The 17252-nt window shown below is 44.1% G+C and overlaps 1 protein-coding gene across 6 annotated transcripts in view; it reads right to left on the bottom strand.

Annotated features, from left to right (window-relative positions):
- IL17RC (interleukin 17 receptor C) overlaps nucleotides 1-17252 on the bottom strand; it is a 50933-nt gene that overhangs the window by 21384 nt on the left and 12297 nt on the right. For all 6 annotated transcript variants that reach the window (XM_026717906.2, XM_087923495.1, XM_087923498.1 and 3 more), the window contains 5 exons: nucleotides 12618-12735; nucleotides 11964-12008; nucleotides 9702-9847; nucleotides 6279-6338; nucleotides 3436-3499 (listed from right to left, as the gene is read on the bottom strand). In XM_026717906.2, coding sequence (XP_026573691.2) covers nucleotides 3436-3499; nucleotides 6279-6338; nucleotides 9702-9847; nucleotides 11964-12008; nucleotides 12618-12735 — 433 coding nt within the window. The remainder of the gene's footprint in view (nucleotides 1-3435; nucleotides 3500-6278; nucleotides 6339-9701; nucleotides 9848-11963; nucleotides 12009-12617; nucleotides 12736-17252) is intronic.

Raw genomic sequence — 17252 nt, 5'->3', positions numbered from 1 at the left:
TATTCGCCAAATTGGATATGTCACAGGCTTATCAACAGTTTCCTGTAGACAACCAAACGGCCGAATTACAAACAATTGTCACCCACAGAGGGGCATTCCGATGCAAACGTCTCCAATTTGGCGTTAGCGTCGCCCCAGGTATATTTCAGTCATTAATGGAACGGATACTGCAAGGCCTCCCTGGCGTGGTTCCGTATTTTGATGACATTTTGGTATCAGCCAGGGACAGACCCCAACTTCTCCTCAGAGTCAGAGCGGTATTGGATAGGTTCAGGCAGCATGGCCTCAAACTAAAAAGGGAGAAGTGTGCCATCGCCACTAAGCAGGTGGACTTTCTTGGGTATAAAATAGACGCCTCAGGCATCCACCCGGTGGAATCCAAAGTCAAAGCCATTCACGAGGCACCCACTCCTTCTTCCAAGTCAGAGTTACAGGCTTTCCTGGGTTTGCTAAACTTCTATGCATCGTTCCTACCCCACAAAGCGTCAGTAGCAGAACCGCTGCATAGACTTCTAGACAAAAACACTCCATGGCATTGGGGACCCAAAGAGGATTACGCCTTTAAGGCAGTTAAATCGCTGCTCACCTCGGACGCTGTCCTAATACAATTTGACCAACACCTTCCTCTAGTCTTAGCAGCAGACGCCTCACCTTTCGGGATTGGGGCAGTCTTGAGTCACAGACTTCCCAACGGCTCTGAAGCCCCAATCGCATTCTTTTCGAGAACTTTCTCAGCAACTGAACGTAACTACAGCCAAATTGACAAAGAGGCCCTAGCCGCCGTAGCTGCGGTCAAAAAATTCCATGAATTTCTTTTTGGTCACAATTTCGAACTTGTCACAGACCACAAACCACTATTGGGGCTCCTCTCAGGTGAAAAGCAGACACCGCAAGTCTTGTCACCTAGTATGACTAGGTGGACCTTATACCTGGCGGCTTACTCGTACAAACTAGTTCACCGCCCGGGAAAACACCTTAGCCACGCCGACGCTCTCAGCCGCTGCCCGTTGCCAGCACCCGTGGAGGACCCGGCCCCGGTACATGCCATTTTCGATGCCAGTGAGTTCAACATTCCAGTCACTGCTGGCGACATCGCCCTCCACTCCAAAAAAGACAAACTTATCGCCCAGGTTCTGGACTGGGTACGGAGGGGGTGGCCGGGCAACGATCTCTCAACTGAATTCTCACCGTTTAAAACCCGCCAGCAAGAGCTTTCCAGTTTACAGGGCTGCCTGTTATGGGGGACCAGAGTTGTCATTCCAGAACCACTGCGCACACCCGTCCTGAAGGCATTACACGAGGGACATCCCGGCATCGTCCGGATGAAAGCGTTGGCTCGGAGTTACGTCTGGTGGCCGGGCATGGACGACGAGATAGCAAAATGGGTAAGCTCCTGCCGTCCCTGTCAGGAATCCAGGCCAGCACCGCCAATCACCACCCCAACCAAATGGGAAAGTGCCAATGCGCCGTGGTCACATTTGCACATTGACTTGGCCGGGCCATTCCACGGCAAGACCTTCCTGGTGGTCATTGATTCATTCTCAAAATGGATCGATGTGGCCCTCCTACTCGCAACCACCACCCGAGCAATTGCCCAGGCTCTGACCCGCCTATTTGTTACACACGGTCTGCCTGACACCATAGTCTCAGACAATGGGCCCCAATTTACGTCCACAGAATTCAGCCGGTATGTCACCAACCTGGGCATCCGACATATCCTAACGGCTCCCTTTCACCCCGCTAGCAATGGGTTGGCGGAGAGAGCCGTTAGGACAGCAAAGGAGGCGTTGGCAAGATTCACTCAAGATGACTGGCACTCCAGACTCTCTCGTTTTCTTTTAAGCCAACACTCGACCCCATGCACTGTCACAAACAAGTCTCCAGCCGAGCTACTGATGGGCAGACGTTTAAGGACAGTGTTAGATAGACTGCATCCCCACTATTGCCCTGACACACCAATTGGTTCTAACAGTAGGGTCAGGAGTTTTGTATTACAGGACCGAGTGTTTGTCCGGAACTACGCGGGCGATCCGTTGTGGGTACCCGGAAGGATCGTGGCCATCACCGGTCCGAGATCATACCGCATCCAGTTGGAGGACGGGCGCGTCTGGAGGAGACATCTGGACCAGATAAGAAGTCGCCAGAGCGAATTTGCCAACTCTGACCCAGGGACTCCAGGGACACTCCAGTCGCCACTCCCGAATCCGAGTTGGGACCACCAGAGTGACCAGCCTCCACCGGTCGAACCGAGGGAACGGACGGTAGACCGGGACCGTCCGTCAGAGTCGCCAGCCTTACCGTCCAATGACACTACCGGGTTGCGTGACAATGACAGTTCAACAATCCAACCCGAAGACTGTGGTCATTCCCAGACTCCAGACCGGGTCCCGGGTCGATCCTGTGTTCCAGCAAAACCCGTTCCTGACCCACCGAACTCTGTGCCACTTTGTGACTCACCAGAATTGCACCGGTCAGGGCGCTCGCACAGACCACCCGCTTACTTGAAAGATTATTCGTGGTCGTATCTGGGGGGAAGGGGTTTTATGTCCCCGGGGCTGACACAAGTTCCCCATCAGGTCCGTTCATTCCGTGGGGGCGTTTGCAGCCCCCATTGGCTGGCTCCCTTCGACAGCCAGCTATAAAAGCCGGCTGCGAGGTCAAGCCAGTCGCTGTTCGCTGGTAGGTCTGCCTGTTAGAATGCAGACGCGACAGCCCCCTTTATTCCCTGAATAAAGTGTGTTATTTGGAATGCTCTGGTGTGGCCTCCCCTTTTTCCGATCTATAACAAGGGGCACATGCGCATGCACATGGTCATCGAACTCGTAGTGGAACAGAGAGGATCCCACTGCTGAATTGGACTTTCTTGTTGTTTTTCTTTGAAAAAACTTTGTTTTTTTTCGCTTCTCATCCAAGAAGCTTCTTCAGCTCCGACTGGATGGTGGGGAATGGGAGGGTTGATGTTCCTTGCAGACAGCTGCTCATCTGCATTCTTTTAGAGGGTCCTTGAAGCACTTGGAGCGGTTTATCTGTGTCCTCAGGGTCATCGGGGTAATGCTCCTGGTTCCTGAAGTCTGCAAATTTTCCTCTGGGAATCCGTTCATACACCCACACCATTCAAAGGGTATTCATCCCAAATTGCATAGCTAAAAGTCAGTAGCTAAAGATGGCCAGCTGTCTGCGAGGAATATAAATCTTTCCATTGCCCACTATCCAGTCACAGTTGAAGAAGCTTTTTGGATGAGAAGCAAAACATCTTCAAAGAAAAAAAAAAAAGCAAGGAAGTCCAGTTGCCTCCTGAAAAAAGCACCTTTGGACACTTCTATCAAAGTGATCCCATCTTCCCAGCGAGCCCATTCCCCCACATGTGCATATATTTGCATTTATTTTAGCCAATAGTTATCTGCCTTAAAATGGAATGAAATGCCATTTTCATACCATTTGCAAAGGGACAGAGATGAGTTCGAGGTGTGTCAGCTTGGTCTTCAATCTTGGGCCAGACCTATGGACACAATATTTGAGAGGATAAGGAGGGGGAGAGAGGTGGCCTTAAAGACGTTCCCTGTCTATCCATCCATCCATCCATCCATCTGATTTTTATACTTCTGCAAAATCAACCTCTGAGAGGAATAACAAGGTTAGGTAACCTCAAACAGAAGCAAAGCCCCTTGCACCCACAGCTACAACAATCTTCTCTACCTTTTCCATCTCCGGTTGTCTAGAATCAATTCTGGCTTGTGGTCTCATTTTTTTAAAGCCACATGACCCAATCCAGTGTAGGGACTCTCAGGTGAACTTGTGGACCTATTTGATTCGGTCTGTTCATACATCGGACTGGCACAAGGAAGGCTGTGTAGGTATGTCCTGAACCTCAGTTGCATAGTTGCGGCCACCATCTTGACTATTTTGAAACCCGCTATGGATGGTCCTGGGAGGGAGGGGCTATCCTCCCCTCCCATCCTCCATGAATTAACAGCTGGTTAAGGATGGCAATATTCCAGTCATGACACGGAGCGTTTGATGCCACTATTCTGAAAAGATTTATCTGGCAGTGGGTGACGCTATATAACCGTATGCGTCAGGGTTTTTCCCTAATTAAATCATGAGTCTTGAGCCAAGCTTCAAAGGAATCCAAAAGATTTATTAGAAGCAACATGTCCAGCATTAACGTATGAAGCCAACTCTGAGACACATAATTTACTATCACCTATGACTCTGTTTCCCCACACCCTCTGGGTATGTCATAAATCAGAATCTCCAATGAAACATGTTCACGGACACTCTCTAATGAAGGATTTTCTGTGGAGAGAAGATCCAGTAGCCTAAGCTACAATCTCCACAAGATAAGTGTGGAATGTGCTTCTGGCCAACATCTGCCCCACTGCTCCCTCAGGCCTTTCCCACCCTCCTTCTTATGGCAACTTGGCATAGGAATGATTTATGATATGCATCATCAGTGCATATTGGAGATTGCCATAGATGCCATTTCAATTGCACACTAAGCCCAAAAGAGAAAGTCTGGCATAGAAAAGAGGAAAATTTACCTGAGAATTGCTGCAAACATGAAATAGCTCACTAGATGGTGTCATGGGCCATCTGAAGCTACCCTCCCATTTGGAACAAATCAGATAATCCAGTCAAGTCAGCTCTTGGTCCTCTGACAGGCACTTCTGTACCGTACTTTTTGGTCACAGGATGAGTATTGTGGCCTTGTTCTGGGAAGCTTCTTAAATGTCCCAGATGAGTCTACAACCATGAAAAAGCTTCCTAAATTCCCATTTCAGTACTAACTAGATTCTCCAGATCAGGCTGGCCAGGTGCTGCCATCTGCTAAAACTCATTTATTACAGATAACTTAGAAATCAGTCCTTGTGTCAAGGTTCCAACTGATGAACCCAACCAATTCAGCACTCCGAGATGGACAGCTTTCTCAAAGAACTGTTTTATTAAGTACACCAGGCTCTTTGAGAAAATCAAGTGTTCATAGAATAACAGAGTTGGAAGGGACCTATCTTGGAAGTCATCTAGTCCAATCCCAGGGGTGGGATTCTACAGGTTCGCACCTATTCGCTAGAACCAGTTGTTAACATTCTAAGCAGTTCAGAGAACCGGTTGTTAGAAGAAATTACTGGCCTAATCCTGTAAGGAAGGCAGGAAGGAGACATTCTGGTGTTGCTTACAGAAACTGCCTCTCCGTTAACCCTTATTACATTCTTGGTAGGACTAGACTTCTTGTCTCTGGAACTTCTCTGGAGTTTTTTTCCCCTCCTTTTCCTGGTACTTTGCTTGTGTGGAGTGACCATTCAAAGTTACAATGGCACTGGAAAAAGTGACTTATGACCATTTTTCACACTTACGACTGTTGCAGCATCCGCACAGTCATGAAAGGCCAGGCGAGGAGATGAATGCCTCAATGTGAGTGATATTGAGTTGGCCACGCCCACCCAGTCACATGACCACCAAGCCATGCCCACCAACTAAGCCACGCGCACAGAATCGGTTGTTAAAAAATTTGAATCACACCCCTGTCCTAACAGGAGAGTCTATTCCAAATATTAGCTTCTACCTAGGACCAAACTCACAGCCTTCTGATAGTGAGACAAGAGTTCCACCTCCAGGCCACCGGAGCTGGTTTAAAATGGTTTAAATGGCATTAATCAGGCACTGTTAGAATAGGGATAGATAACATTTTGATGAAGGGGCCTTGCCCTAAATTTTTAACAGTCTGATGCTGGAATAGGTGAGGCAATGATGCTAAGATAATAACGGGGCCATTTTGGTAAAGATAGAATTGTTTTTTAAAAAATCTATCCCTATGGCAGATTTACAATTTCATTGGTGCATTTACACTACAGTAATTCCTGGTGTGGTCAGGAAGAGTCACAAATGATATCCTTGCAGGCCTGATTCCATCTGGGGACTACAGTTTGTCCCTCCCTAATTTAAAATAATCCAGGAGCACCTAGATTTCTGCTGGTCAGCGGTAAAAACAATACTCTACAGTTCTCATCTTGGAATTTCCCGCCCCTCCTCGGTGAGTCCTCTGGTAACACTCCAAAGCCGTGCATTTTTACCTAAGAAACCAACCTTCCACAGGAACTCAATCTTTCCATCTCTAGAAAAGTTGCAGAAAATGGGCTAAAATATCATAGCTGTAACTCTGCCTTAAGCTTGCTCTCTGTTACCTTCTCTGCAGTTGCAGGCAGCAGCTCTGCCAGATTAAACTTTGGGCAGGTGGCCTAAAAAAGTATGGGAGAGACCTTGTGAAGCATTGTTCTTACCTGAAAGCAGAGACAAGGAAACACCTGCGAGATTGGTAAACTCACATTCTCCGATCCAGTCTAGGTTAGAGGGAGAAAGATAACTGTGAGTAAATCAGATGTTTTCAGGATACTAGGATTCCCTAATTTGTTTGTTTTTATTTTATTTGTTACATTTATATGCCACCCATCTTGACTAAAATTATAATTTTATTTATTTATTTCTAATACATATGTAGCCACCCATCCTATATTCCATAATTCTAGGCAGCTCACACCAACACCTGGCTTGTGTTGCTTTTTCCCTCCTTCTTGTAACTGTTTGTAAGGGAATTTTTTGTCTTCCGTCAAGGATATTTGGAGCTTGGAAGCAAAGTGAAGGAATAAAAGGGGCTTCACCTGTTTTCTGTGACTGTTTGTTTTGTATCCCACCCTGGGTCATAACAACACCCCAATATATAAATATCACAATTGCTGGATGCCAGCCTCGCTTTATCTTAACATCTAGAGGGGAAAACAACTTTTTAAGGCCTTAAAAGGAAAGGTGAGCATATGTATGTCTCAGGATAATGTTGCATGATCCAATCTGGGTAGGTTGCCGGGTTTAGTTTTCCAAGCTTTCAGACTCATGCTGAAGCCCATCCTCAGGGAATTTTTCTCTCTCCAAAATGTGTGCACCGGGCTGTTATATGCATTTTATGTGGTGCCTAGTTTTGTGTGGCTTTTAGTTGTTAATCGGTGTGTTGATGGCCGTTGTTGCTTCCTTGTGCTGCTGTGCTCTTGTCTCCTAAACACTTGATAAGCTAGTGATAAATCAGCACCCCTGTTGATCGACAAGGGGCCAGTTTCCCAGGGTTCAATCAATTCCTGGGCTATTTTTGTTACAGCTCGGCCAACAAACTTAGTAACTGTGAAATTGAATATATGTCCTTGTTCATTGCAACGGGATGCCACTAATGAGCTCAGGGGAGCGGCTGCCGATTTCGAGGAGAAGGATGTTACACAGGGCAGAGGCTACTATGGACAAGACCTACTTCACAGGTATGGCTAGAAGACAACAATTAAGAGAAACCATCTGGAGCATGCCACCCTTTCGGGTCTGATGGGAGTGGGCTGGCATCCTCAGAAAGAGGCAGTCCACAGATAACTTTATAGCTGTTACAATAAAAGTCGTCCTGGATTGCATTGGTTTCTTAGTCTGGCCTACCTTATAGGGCTGACACTTGCTGTTTCTTTAGGCTGAAACAACAACCATTTCTGATTTCCACCTAAGAAGCAACATCTTGTTATTCTTAATAACAATGATGGGAAATCCCTTGATTTTAGTCATTCTTTCCTTGAGCCGGGAATAAAAACTCGGAGATCTGATACCCTGAAGCTCCATATCGCTTTCATTTGGAGGCAGTAACAGAATGAGCAAGGTTTATAACCATGTAAGGAAAAAGAGTAAATGAGGGGTTGCAGGTAGTCCTCACTTAACAAGTACTTGTTGAGTGACAATTCAAAGTTTCAGTGAAACTGAACGAGTGGGACTTTTAACTTCCAGCAATCACAGTGTCCCTGCAGTCACGTGATCGCAATCAGGGTGCTTGATATCCGCTTCGCCCCTATGATAGTTGCTATATTTCATGGTCACATGATCAGCATTTGTGACCTTGCCTGCCGGCTTCCTGTAAGCAAAGCCAATGGGGGACCCAGCAGAGAAGGTTGAAAGTTGCTCCAGTAGCCGCTTGTCAGCTCTGCCATCTTCAGCTTCTTCATTCTGCTGGCATTCTGCCATAAAGCCCGGGGGAGCGGGGGGTGGGGGAAGGAATTTGGGAAAGTAAAGTTCAGGCTTGAGAGTTGGAAAGACAAACAGAGGGCAGAGAGACAAGTTAACAATAACTGGAATGAGCCAGCTGCCAAGGACAAAAGGAACTGGGAACAGAATGTGAAACTACACTGAGAGACATCAAGCATCAAAGCAGTTCCCAAAACTTCAAACCAGCACACTAGTTATTTATTTATGTATTTATTTTATTTGTCAAGCAAGTATTAGGTAACAGGTATAAGCACGGTGTCATGCCCCTGGCAGAGACTGACTCTGAGGAAGAGGAGGAACAGCCAACAGGGAGTGGGAGTGTGGCTCCAGGGGTGGTGGAGGAGGCTGGGGAAGGGCAGAGGCCGGCTGAGCAGTCAGAGGAGGATCCAGGCTCATCCCCTATCCATCCTAGGTCACCCAGGTAGAAGAGGATCAGGGAAAAGCAAGGTCTACTCAAGAGGAGATTACCATGATCCTCCTTGTGGCTTGCAGGTGGGAGCTATGTATATGAGTTTGCAACTGCGCAGTTAGAATTTGCAGGAGTCAATTTAGTGTTCACCTTGAAAGAGGTTTATCTTTGCTGGCCTTCTTCCCAGGGACTTTTCTCGGTTATTTTCCTGGAGTTTATGATTAGTTATTTTGGCTTGCTTTGGAACTCTCATCAATGCGGTTTGTTTTGGTTTTCTGTTTGCCTCATTATTTACTTTTGTGACTTTAAACTGTGCCTAATAAAACAGTGAAGTTAAGTTGAAGGCCTTACCGGACTTTAATGTATGTTTTGGGTTTTGGGTTATTTTGAGAGACTACGGGCCATCACACATGGTTATGAATACATGAAATGGATATGAATAAAAAAAAAGAAACAATAGGACAAGGACAGTAGGCACGTTGGTGCACTTATGCACTCCCCCTACAGACCTCTTAGGAAAGGGGTGAGGTCAATAGTAGACAGTCTAAGGTTAAAGTTTTTGGGGTTTGGGGAAGAAACCACAGAATCAGGTAGAGTATTCCAGACATTGACCACTCTGTTGCTGAAGTCGTATTTCCTGCAATCAAGTTTGGTGCGGTTTACCTTGAGTTTGTATCTATTGTGTGCTCTTGTATTGTTGTGGGCACTGATTGGGCACTGATGGACTGATCAAGAGGGAAGGACCAGAGAAAGGGGAAAATGATAACCTTTGCATGGGAATATTCAGATCTAGCTTGGCTTTTGCAGCAACCACTTAACTTTAGTAAAAAAAAAAGAATCACTTCAATCAGATGGAGTCGAGGGTCTTGCTTTCTTAAATATCTAAGTTGGGGCAGGTCTGACACCCTCCTCCCACTCCGCAGCAATCACTCCCAATCCCACTCAGTGTCTCCCAATTGTGAGCCTTCTCCCACCAGAAGCAGCCACTTACCGGCCCGCCAGCCTGTTTGCGACTCTCCTGGGACTCGCTTAGAGGCCTGTGAGCCTCACTTAACAATAGTAACGGGAGTGCCAGGATTGCTGTTGTTCAGCGAGGAGGTTCATGTGACACCTCATTATGATCGCATCGTTTAGCGACAGAAATTCTGGTTCCAACTGCTGTTGTTAAGCAAGGACGATCTCAACAGAGAAGAACTAAGCTTAAGACAAACACTGGGGGAAAACCTTCACTTACCAGCAACTTGGGAGTCCTCTGATCAAGACCTTGCAATCCGTCGGTCCGATTCAGATACAGCCAGAGTTTGAAATGCAGTCCTTTAGGGACGTTTTGCACATGTAGAATTGCCGACTGTAGCCCCACAGAAGTGGCTAATCTTGGCACTGTAAGATAAAATTTGTTTATTAGCATTCCACAGCATTGAGGGCTCAAATCAGTTGTCCAGGGCTGCGTGACGCAAATGGGGCTGTTGTTTCCTGTGAGATCAAAAAGCATCTAATTTTTCTAGATGGCTGTCTGTTCCCTTGTTATCTTTTTTCCCCTATTTTAATCAATTCCTTTTTTTTTTAATGTAGGCAACTATCTCATCTCTGAAGCCTTTTGAGTGTGAGCCAAGACCAGCAGTATGGCATCTACAGATGGGAGTGTGTCCAAGACAGGACCCACAAATGAAATATGATTTTTTTTTTGAAAAGTAAATAGCCCAATATGATGAAATTGATTAATCTCGTTAAGTTTGAAGCAAGAAAAAATCATAAAAAAAAAAATCACCCAGCTGGCAGGATGACCTTGGGCCAGTCACTCTCTCTCTGTCAGGTAAACTCACTGCACAGGGCTGTAGTTGGGGGGGAAACAGGAGGCAGGAAGGGTATTAGGCATGTTTGCTGTTTTGAGTTATTTATCAAAATATTACAGGTGGAACATAAATAAACAAACCAAGTCAGTCCTCGACTTATGACAGTTCAGCTCAAAATTTCCATTACCAAGCAAGAGAGTTAACTGAATTTTGCCCCATTTTATGACCTTTCTTGCTACAGTTGTTAAATGAAACACTGCAGTTATTAAGTTAGTAACCCGGTTGTTAAATGAATCTGCCTTCCCTATTGACTTTGCCTGTCAGAAGGTCGCAAAAAGTGATCGCATGATCCCAGGATACTGTAACTATCATAAATACATGCCAGTTGTCGAGTGTCCAAATTTTATGCAACCATGGCAGTGGTGGGATTCAATTTTTTTTTACTACCGGTTCTATGGGCATGGCTTGGTGGGCGTGGCAGGGGAAGGATACTGTAAAATCTCCAGTCAGGAGTTGGATTTGCCGGTTCTCCTAACTACTCAAAATTTCCGCTACTGGTTCTCCAGAACTGGTCAGAACCTGCTGAATACCATCTCTGGACCATGGGGATATGACAGAAGTCTGAAAAACAGCCATGCATCACTTTTTCCAGGGACGATGTAAGTTCGAACCGTCATTAAACTAATGATTGTAGGTTGAGGACATTCATTCCTAAATACCATGTTTAATATGAATTTTGCAGAACTGCTAGTAAATTATTTAGGGCAATCAGAATTAACTGCCTTCTGTAGCCCAGAATTGCATATTATAGGTATGATGACCTGTGCAATTTTTATTTAATATTTCAAATATTCCTCAGGCACAGAAACTCAAATTTCACCCTACAGTTATAAGAATATGACATTTGGTATTTAAGAATGAATGTCAGGGCCCAGACATCCACCTTTCCACAATATCTGACCCAATCCTAAAAGGAAATCTGAATTAGAAAATGCCTCTAGCATGTGTCATAACTGGAATGAGCATCGGTTAGACGGAAGGTGAATGAAATATTTAAGTGGTTTGATTCACACAACAATCATAACAGGCAGGGGTGGGATTCAAATTTCTTAACAACCAGTTCTGTGGGCATGCCCTAATTTGTGGGTGTGGCTTGGTGGTCATGTGACTGGGTGGGCATGGCTTGTATGTAAATATTGTAAATATTTATGTAAATATTGAATTTTTTATTAAAAAAGAGCAACTTTTACCCAAAACAAGGCAAAGTAGGCAGGGAGATTGAGCTGCTTGAAGAATCACAGATTCACTCAGAGATCTACCTTTCTGCAATCTGCTGTCTGAGTCTGCACTGAAAAATAGAAGCTTCAGTCCTAAGGAAGGTTCAGCTCTGTTCTCAGGTCAGTGGTGCGATTTGCCGGTTCTCTGAACTTTGCAGAATCATAACAACCGGTTCTATAGAACTGGACTGAACCAGTAGAATCCCACTCCTGATAATAGGGCTGAATGTGCCATGTCAATGCAGCTGTTCTAGCTTGTAAGTTATGGCTTATGGTTTAAACTATGATTTGAAGCCTTGTTCACGCCTGGATGTTCTTTTAAATCTTTTATGCTACAGAAAGGAATTCTAGGAATTGCTTGAATCCCTGCTGGTGCCAACACTGAGGGGAAACTATTGACAGGGAAGTCAGTGCATTGCAGCATACCTTGACACAGGTGAATGGCATCTGTGGCTTTGGGCCAGGTACAGTCTATGAACAGAACACAGCAGAGACATAATGTTAGGAATGTAAGTCACCTAACAGCTATTTGGGTTGGACATATATAAACCGGGATAGACATTTTAATACTGCCTCTTTAAGGGAATGCTAAAAGTGTAATTGGGTGTGGTTTCTCAAATGGCCATAAAATGGAGCCAGAAACCTGGGTTGTTTTAGTCTTAGTCTCAGAAGAAGTCTCAGTGAGTCTCTTTTTCTTTCTGTTGGAGATTATTGCCATTCCTTCTAATTGACTGATATTCATGGATTTGATGTAAGTCTGATATTGAACTGTTTTTGACACTGAACTTTGTTACTGGATTATCCTTGGACTGAAAACTGACTGATCTTACCTGTGAATGACTTTGGACTGCTTATTTTGAACTTTGCTTAAACCTTTATCAAAAGTAAAAAACCTACATTTACTGTACAGTGTATCTGTGTGCTGTGTGTGTATTATTCAAACACTACTCTCAAATAGGTCTCCCTGTATGACTCATTCTCCTAACGGGGAATTACCTCAACCATCCAGTGAGTGTGGAGGTTCAGACTGATTTTATCAAATGGATTTATTGTTTCACTTCTTATTTCCAGAGAACTCACCTGGTCCATGGTGCATGACTTGTAACACACCTGTAGAATGATAGTGAGGCCTCATAAAGACTCTGAGATGCAATTCCCCACTGAGAGCTATTGGGAAGCAGTTGTACTGCAGGGACCCCTAGAAAGGAAGAGGGGTGGTGGAAATCAAAGCACTTTTCTCATCCAGATTGAATTGAATTGAATAACCTTTATTGTCATTTTCCTGTATGTACAATGGCACACATTAAAATGAAATTCTGATCTACCTGCTCTCAAAAATAAGAAAACCACCCATCAATGTCACCATCCCAAGGGTAATAATAATAACTATAATAATATTGTTATATGTGGCAATAACATATATATTGCAAGTTACACCTTAGAAGATGAAGAACAGAAGAGATTCCATGTTTATCAGATATTTGAACTATGAAATGATTTCTGGAAAATTATATAACTATATTTAATAAACATGTACTGTTTTGTAACTTGTTATATTCTAAAGTAAATGTCAAGTTTTTGGCTGGAACATGGGGGTTGTATTTCTTGGCGTTAGGATATATGTGGGAGATACTGGGCCATAGTGACCTGAATGGAACTGGTTAGTGATCCATTGTGCTTCGATGGACATAACAGGAAGACATAGCAATGAGAACAAGGGTAGTTTCCAAAGACAAGGAAACAGGTGTTATGCAATGGGTGTGGCGTAGGGAGATACACAGCTTGGATAGACTGTGAAACCAGGAAAGGGGCAGAGATTGTACATATATTTGAACCTGTATATAAACCCCAGCCTTCCTGGGGGAAATGTCTTCTGCCAGCAGGGATTCAAGTAGAATTCCCTTTTATAAACGCTTAATAATAAAGTTCTTGTTCACTGTCTCTAGTTGTATTTTGTGATTATTATCACAAATATAATAGCAGCAGCATCCCAAAATGCTAAATTATACAAAAATTACACTAAGACATAAATACATAGTTGCATACATACATGCATACAAACATATTAATCTCAGTACATCTTGAATACATAGCGGGGAAAAAAGAGTCTTGAGAATTTATAAGATTGCTACTAAATGGCACATACATGTATACATGCATATAATCACAGTCCAACTTCAATACACAGTGGAAAAAAGACTTGAGAATTTACAATATTGATGCTATATGGTACAAAGCTATTACAGAATCTAGTTTTCTGCTTCAAATACCATACAGTATGGTAGGACTATGGTTCCCAATGTCTAGAGCCAGTACAATTGGGAAACTGTTATACACAGCACAGTTCAATAACCAAAATACATCTTCTTCAGCAACTGAGATAAGCAGGGATTAGCACCAGACAAAAATCAAGCAGAAAGCAATACCACAATCAATACAATATAATATTAAAGAGAAAACCAACCAACGCTGGCATGGAAAACTATAAACAGGGAGCAAACCCTATACCACAGGCCCTGTAGCACTGATAATATTACCTAATCAGGTAATGAAATGTCTGCAAGAACACAATCAACTTCCAAAAGCTTCAAAGACTCTATAGTTCAATCCTGAGCTGCAGATATTCTCTTCTGTTAAAACATGAGCATGTAAGATAATTGGAAAGACTGCCCGGATAAATTAGGTGAGACTATACAATTCATGGTCTATTTATTAAGGGGTGGAGTTATTAAAATAGCATTCTCTGTAATTCTCCACTGCCTGGATGCCAGTCAAAAGGTAGTAGCACTACTAGAGGCATCCCCAGGTATGTCAAGGTGGTGGCCACAACAGCTCTGCCTCTCTTTATATGTATGACAATTCCATCCCTCTGCATGTGTGATGCACAAAAAGTGGGGGGGGGGGAGCTTCAACCACTCTGTTTGATCCATTGTGACGTTTGATCCCACGTTGAAAATATCTTTTGCAACCACACTTTGTATAGTTTACCAACATGAAAACCACAGGACTTTTTTTTAAAAATTCAAGATCTAAGTTCCAAAAGCCCTAAAGACTTTAGAAGTCTGAATAGGCAACACCAGGTGACGTTTTGAGAGGCTGGAAGTTATGCAATAAAAATGAGACGCCTTTGGTGAGGATATATCTCTCCAGTAAATGGGATGTATGCGGTGAAATCATTATACTTGAGCCAAGCAGACCCAACTTCAAATCTCCATCCAGCCACGAAGCTGCACAGATGCCACTGACAGGTAAAATAAGGAGAGGAAAAAACCCCATGCCTGGATACACACTTTGTGCTAAACCTAAATATGGTTTGCTTATAGTTTAGTGTTGTGTGAAAATAGCCACCACAGTTTGGAAACCATGCCATATATGCCAGCTGATTTTACTTATTTATCTTTCTATCCCACCTTTGTTACTGTTCTAACCCAAGCCTTGCAAACAAACACCAAACAGAGATAAAAGCAAAACCTTTTTAATGTTTCTCTGTGAATTCCGTTCATTCACATTAAATGCTATTAAAAACTAATTGTCCCAGATAAGAACAAGCCTTGCCAAGGTTGTGCAAGGCTGCTAAGAACACTAGATTAAATTGCAAGGAAATAATCAAAACCCAAAGTCTCCAAACACAAATCAGGATTGTCCGAACTTCCACAAGACCTGAAGTGCAAGAACTTCTTTGCTTCCTGCAAAGAATCCCACCTCTGAGGGCTGGCTTTTATCCCTTAAAGGAGGGGCCATCGCCTTGCAGCCTTACTCCAGAGTCGCCTGTGCTGCTGCAGCTGCTCTTTCCTTCGAGCAGCCCTGTTCCTCGGGGTTCTCTGCATCACTGCTGACAGCCTCTACAAGCTCTTTTCTGTATCCTGTACAGAGGTAGATTTATAAACTGTACAGATGCAGAGAGATAACTCAACAAGTCGTCCATAACAAAGAACATTTATTGGTTCATCAGGTATCCTCATAACTCACGTTTGTGATGAAGTTCTTCTTTAATGACCAATCCTTTGTATATCTGCCTTGTAGTAAAAGATGGTTATCTCCTAACCCATCTCGTAGTGATAGAAAGAAGCTGCCATGAGTAAGAGAGTTCAGACAAAAAATGAGGAAAACTCCCCCAACCCATCAAGGGTCAAACTAGTGATCAATCAGGATTACAGATGTGGTCACGTGACATGGACTACATTTCCCAGGATACCTTCAATTACATTTACCAAGATGCAGTCCCTTAAGGGGACAGCTCATAATTCCTAAGTAACTATCCAATTCCCATAGACTGGCTGGGACAGCACAAGCTCCAAAGGCAGAACTCCACTCTCTGATAGTTCTGGCCCCATCCTTGCATCACACACAGGGCCCTCATCTGAATCCTCGCTCTCCGAGACCTTGGCCGTCTGCACCTGCTGCTGGTGAACCACAACAGTTGCTTTATGGGAACCCAAGGTGGTAAACGTATCCAACACACCTTCCCCCTATCATCTCCACAACAACAACCCATGTGGTGGTTTGGGCTGAGAGGGAGGAACTGGCCCAAAATCACCCAAGCTGTCTTTCATGAATAAGGCGGGACTAGAACTCAGAATCTCTTGGCTGATTTCTAGGCCAGCATCTAACCCAGTGGATTGCAGTTTATTCAGTAAATCTCAGCCTAACGTATTGCAAGAATGTTAGCTTGCATTCTTTGGAAGAAAGATAAGATTTCTATGTACCGGTAAATAAATGTATCATAAGTTAATAGTTGCTGAGAGAAATGCAAGCAAAGGTATGCCTTGCTTGTCAGCTTTCCAAATAGATCAGATAGCCTGTCAGTCTGACAAGACCAGCCTTTTTACCTTACCTAATTCAGTTTCTGTATATTATAATAAACAAATAGAGCAAAAAACAAAGTACACAGAATAAGCACGTATGTATATTTGCATACCCATGGAATCTATTTTTTAAGAGACAAAGGTCTTCACGGCAACATTGGTAGGCTATTATTGGTTGGGAGCCCCACCTGCGGTCAAAAAAAAGGCATGCTGGTTGGGGAATTCTGGCAGTTGAAGTCAGCACACCTTCAGTTGCCAAGGCTGAGAAATGTGACTCTGGAGGCTCAAGGGAAGTGCTTTCTCAACTTTGGAATTCATTGAGTGACAGTAGACTGGTTGTTTCTCTTCACCTTTGCAGGATAAAATGAGGAGAGACCCCCATGTGCACTATTGTCCTTTGTTTTAGTGAGCTCTGATGAATTGACTGACAATGCGCAACCTGCTTCAGGATTACCAGATGAACCATTGCCTCAGGAACTGCAAACACTTGAGGCAGACTCCTCAGGTAATCAACAGAAGCAGCCATTTTGTGTGAAGTTGAGGAGCCTGACCTGCCACCTCCATCCAGTGCAAGGACTTGTTGTGTAGGAGAAGAGAGCAGAGCAAAGGTGGTCTACAAAGGCTTCTTGAGAAAAGGAGTTGTGTTCTCTTCTTGTGAGTGACACTGGCACTCACTGGAAATGGTAAATCTCAGCTAGACTGGAGTGAGGAATTAAGGGGGAAGTCTTCAAACTTGACAGCTTTAAGAGTTGTGGACTTCAACTCCCAGAATTCCTCCTCCAGTCATGTTAGCTCAGGAATTCTGGGAGTGGAAGTCCACAACTCTTAAAGCTGTCAAGTTTGAAGACCCTTGAGTTAAGAGGAGCTCAAGTTTGGGGTCGCTATGTTGCAGGAAGCGGCACATGCCTGA

This window comes from Pseudonaja textilis, chromosome 2 (genome assembly GCF_049901715.1).
Source record: "Pseudonaja textilis isolate UNSWEBS1 chromosome 2, rPseTex1.2, whole genome shotgun sequence".
NCBI lineage: Eukaryota > Metazoa > Chordata > Lepidosauria > Squamata > Elapidae > Pseudonaja > Pseudonaja textilis.
The sequence above is the reverse complement of the archived record's forward strand: the minus strand, read 5'-3'. Positions and strand labels throughout refer to the sequence as shown.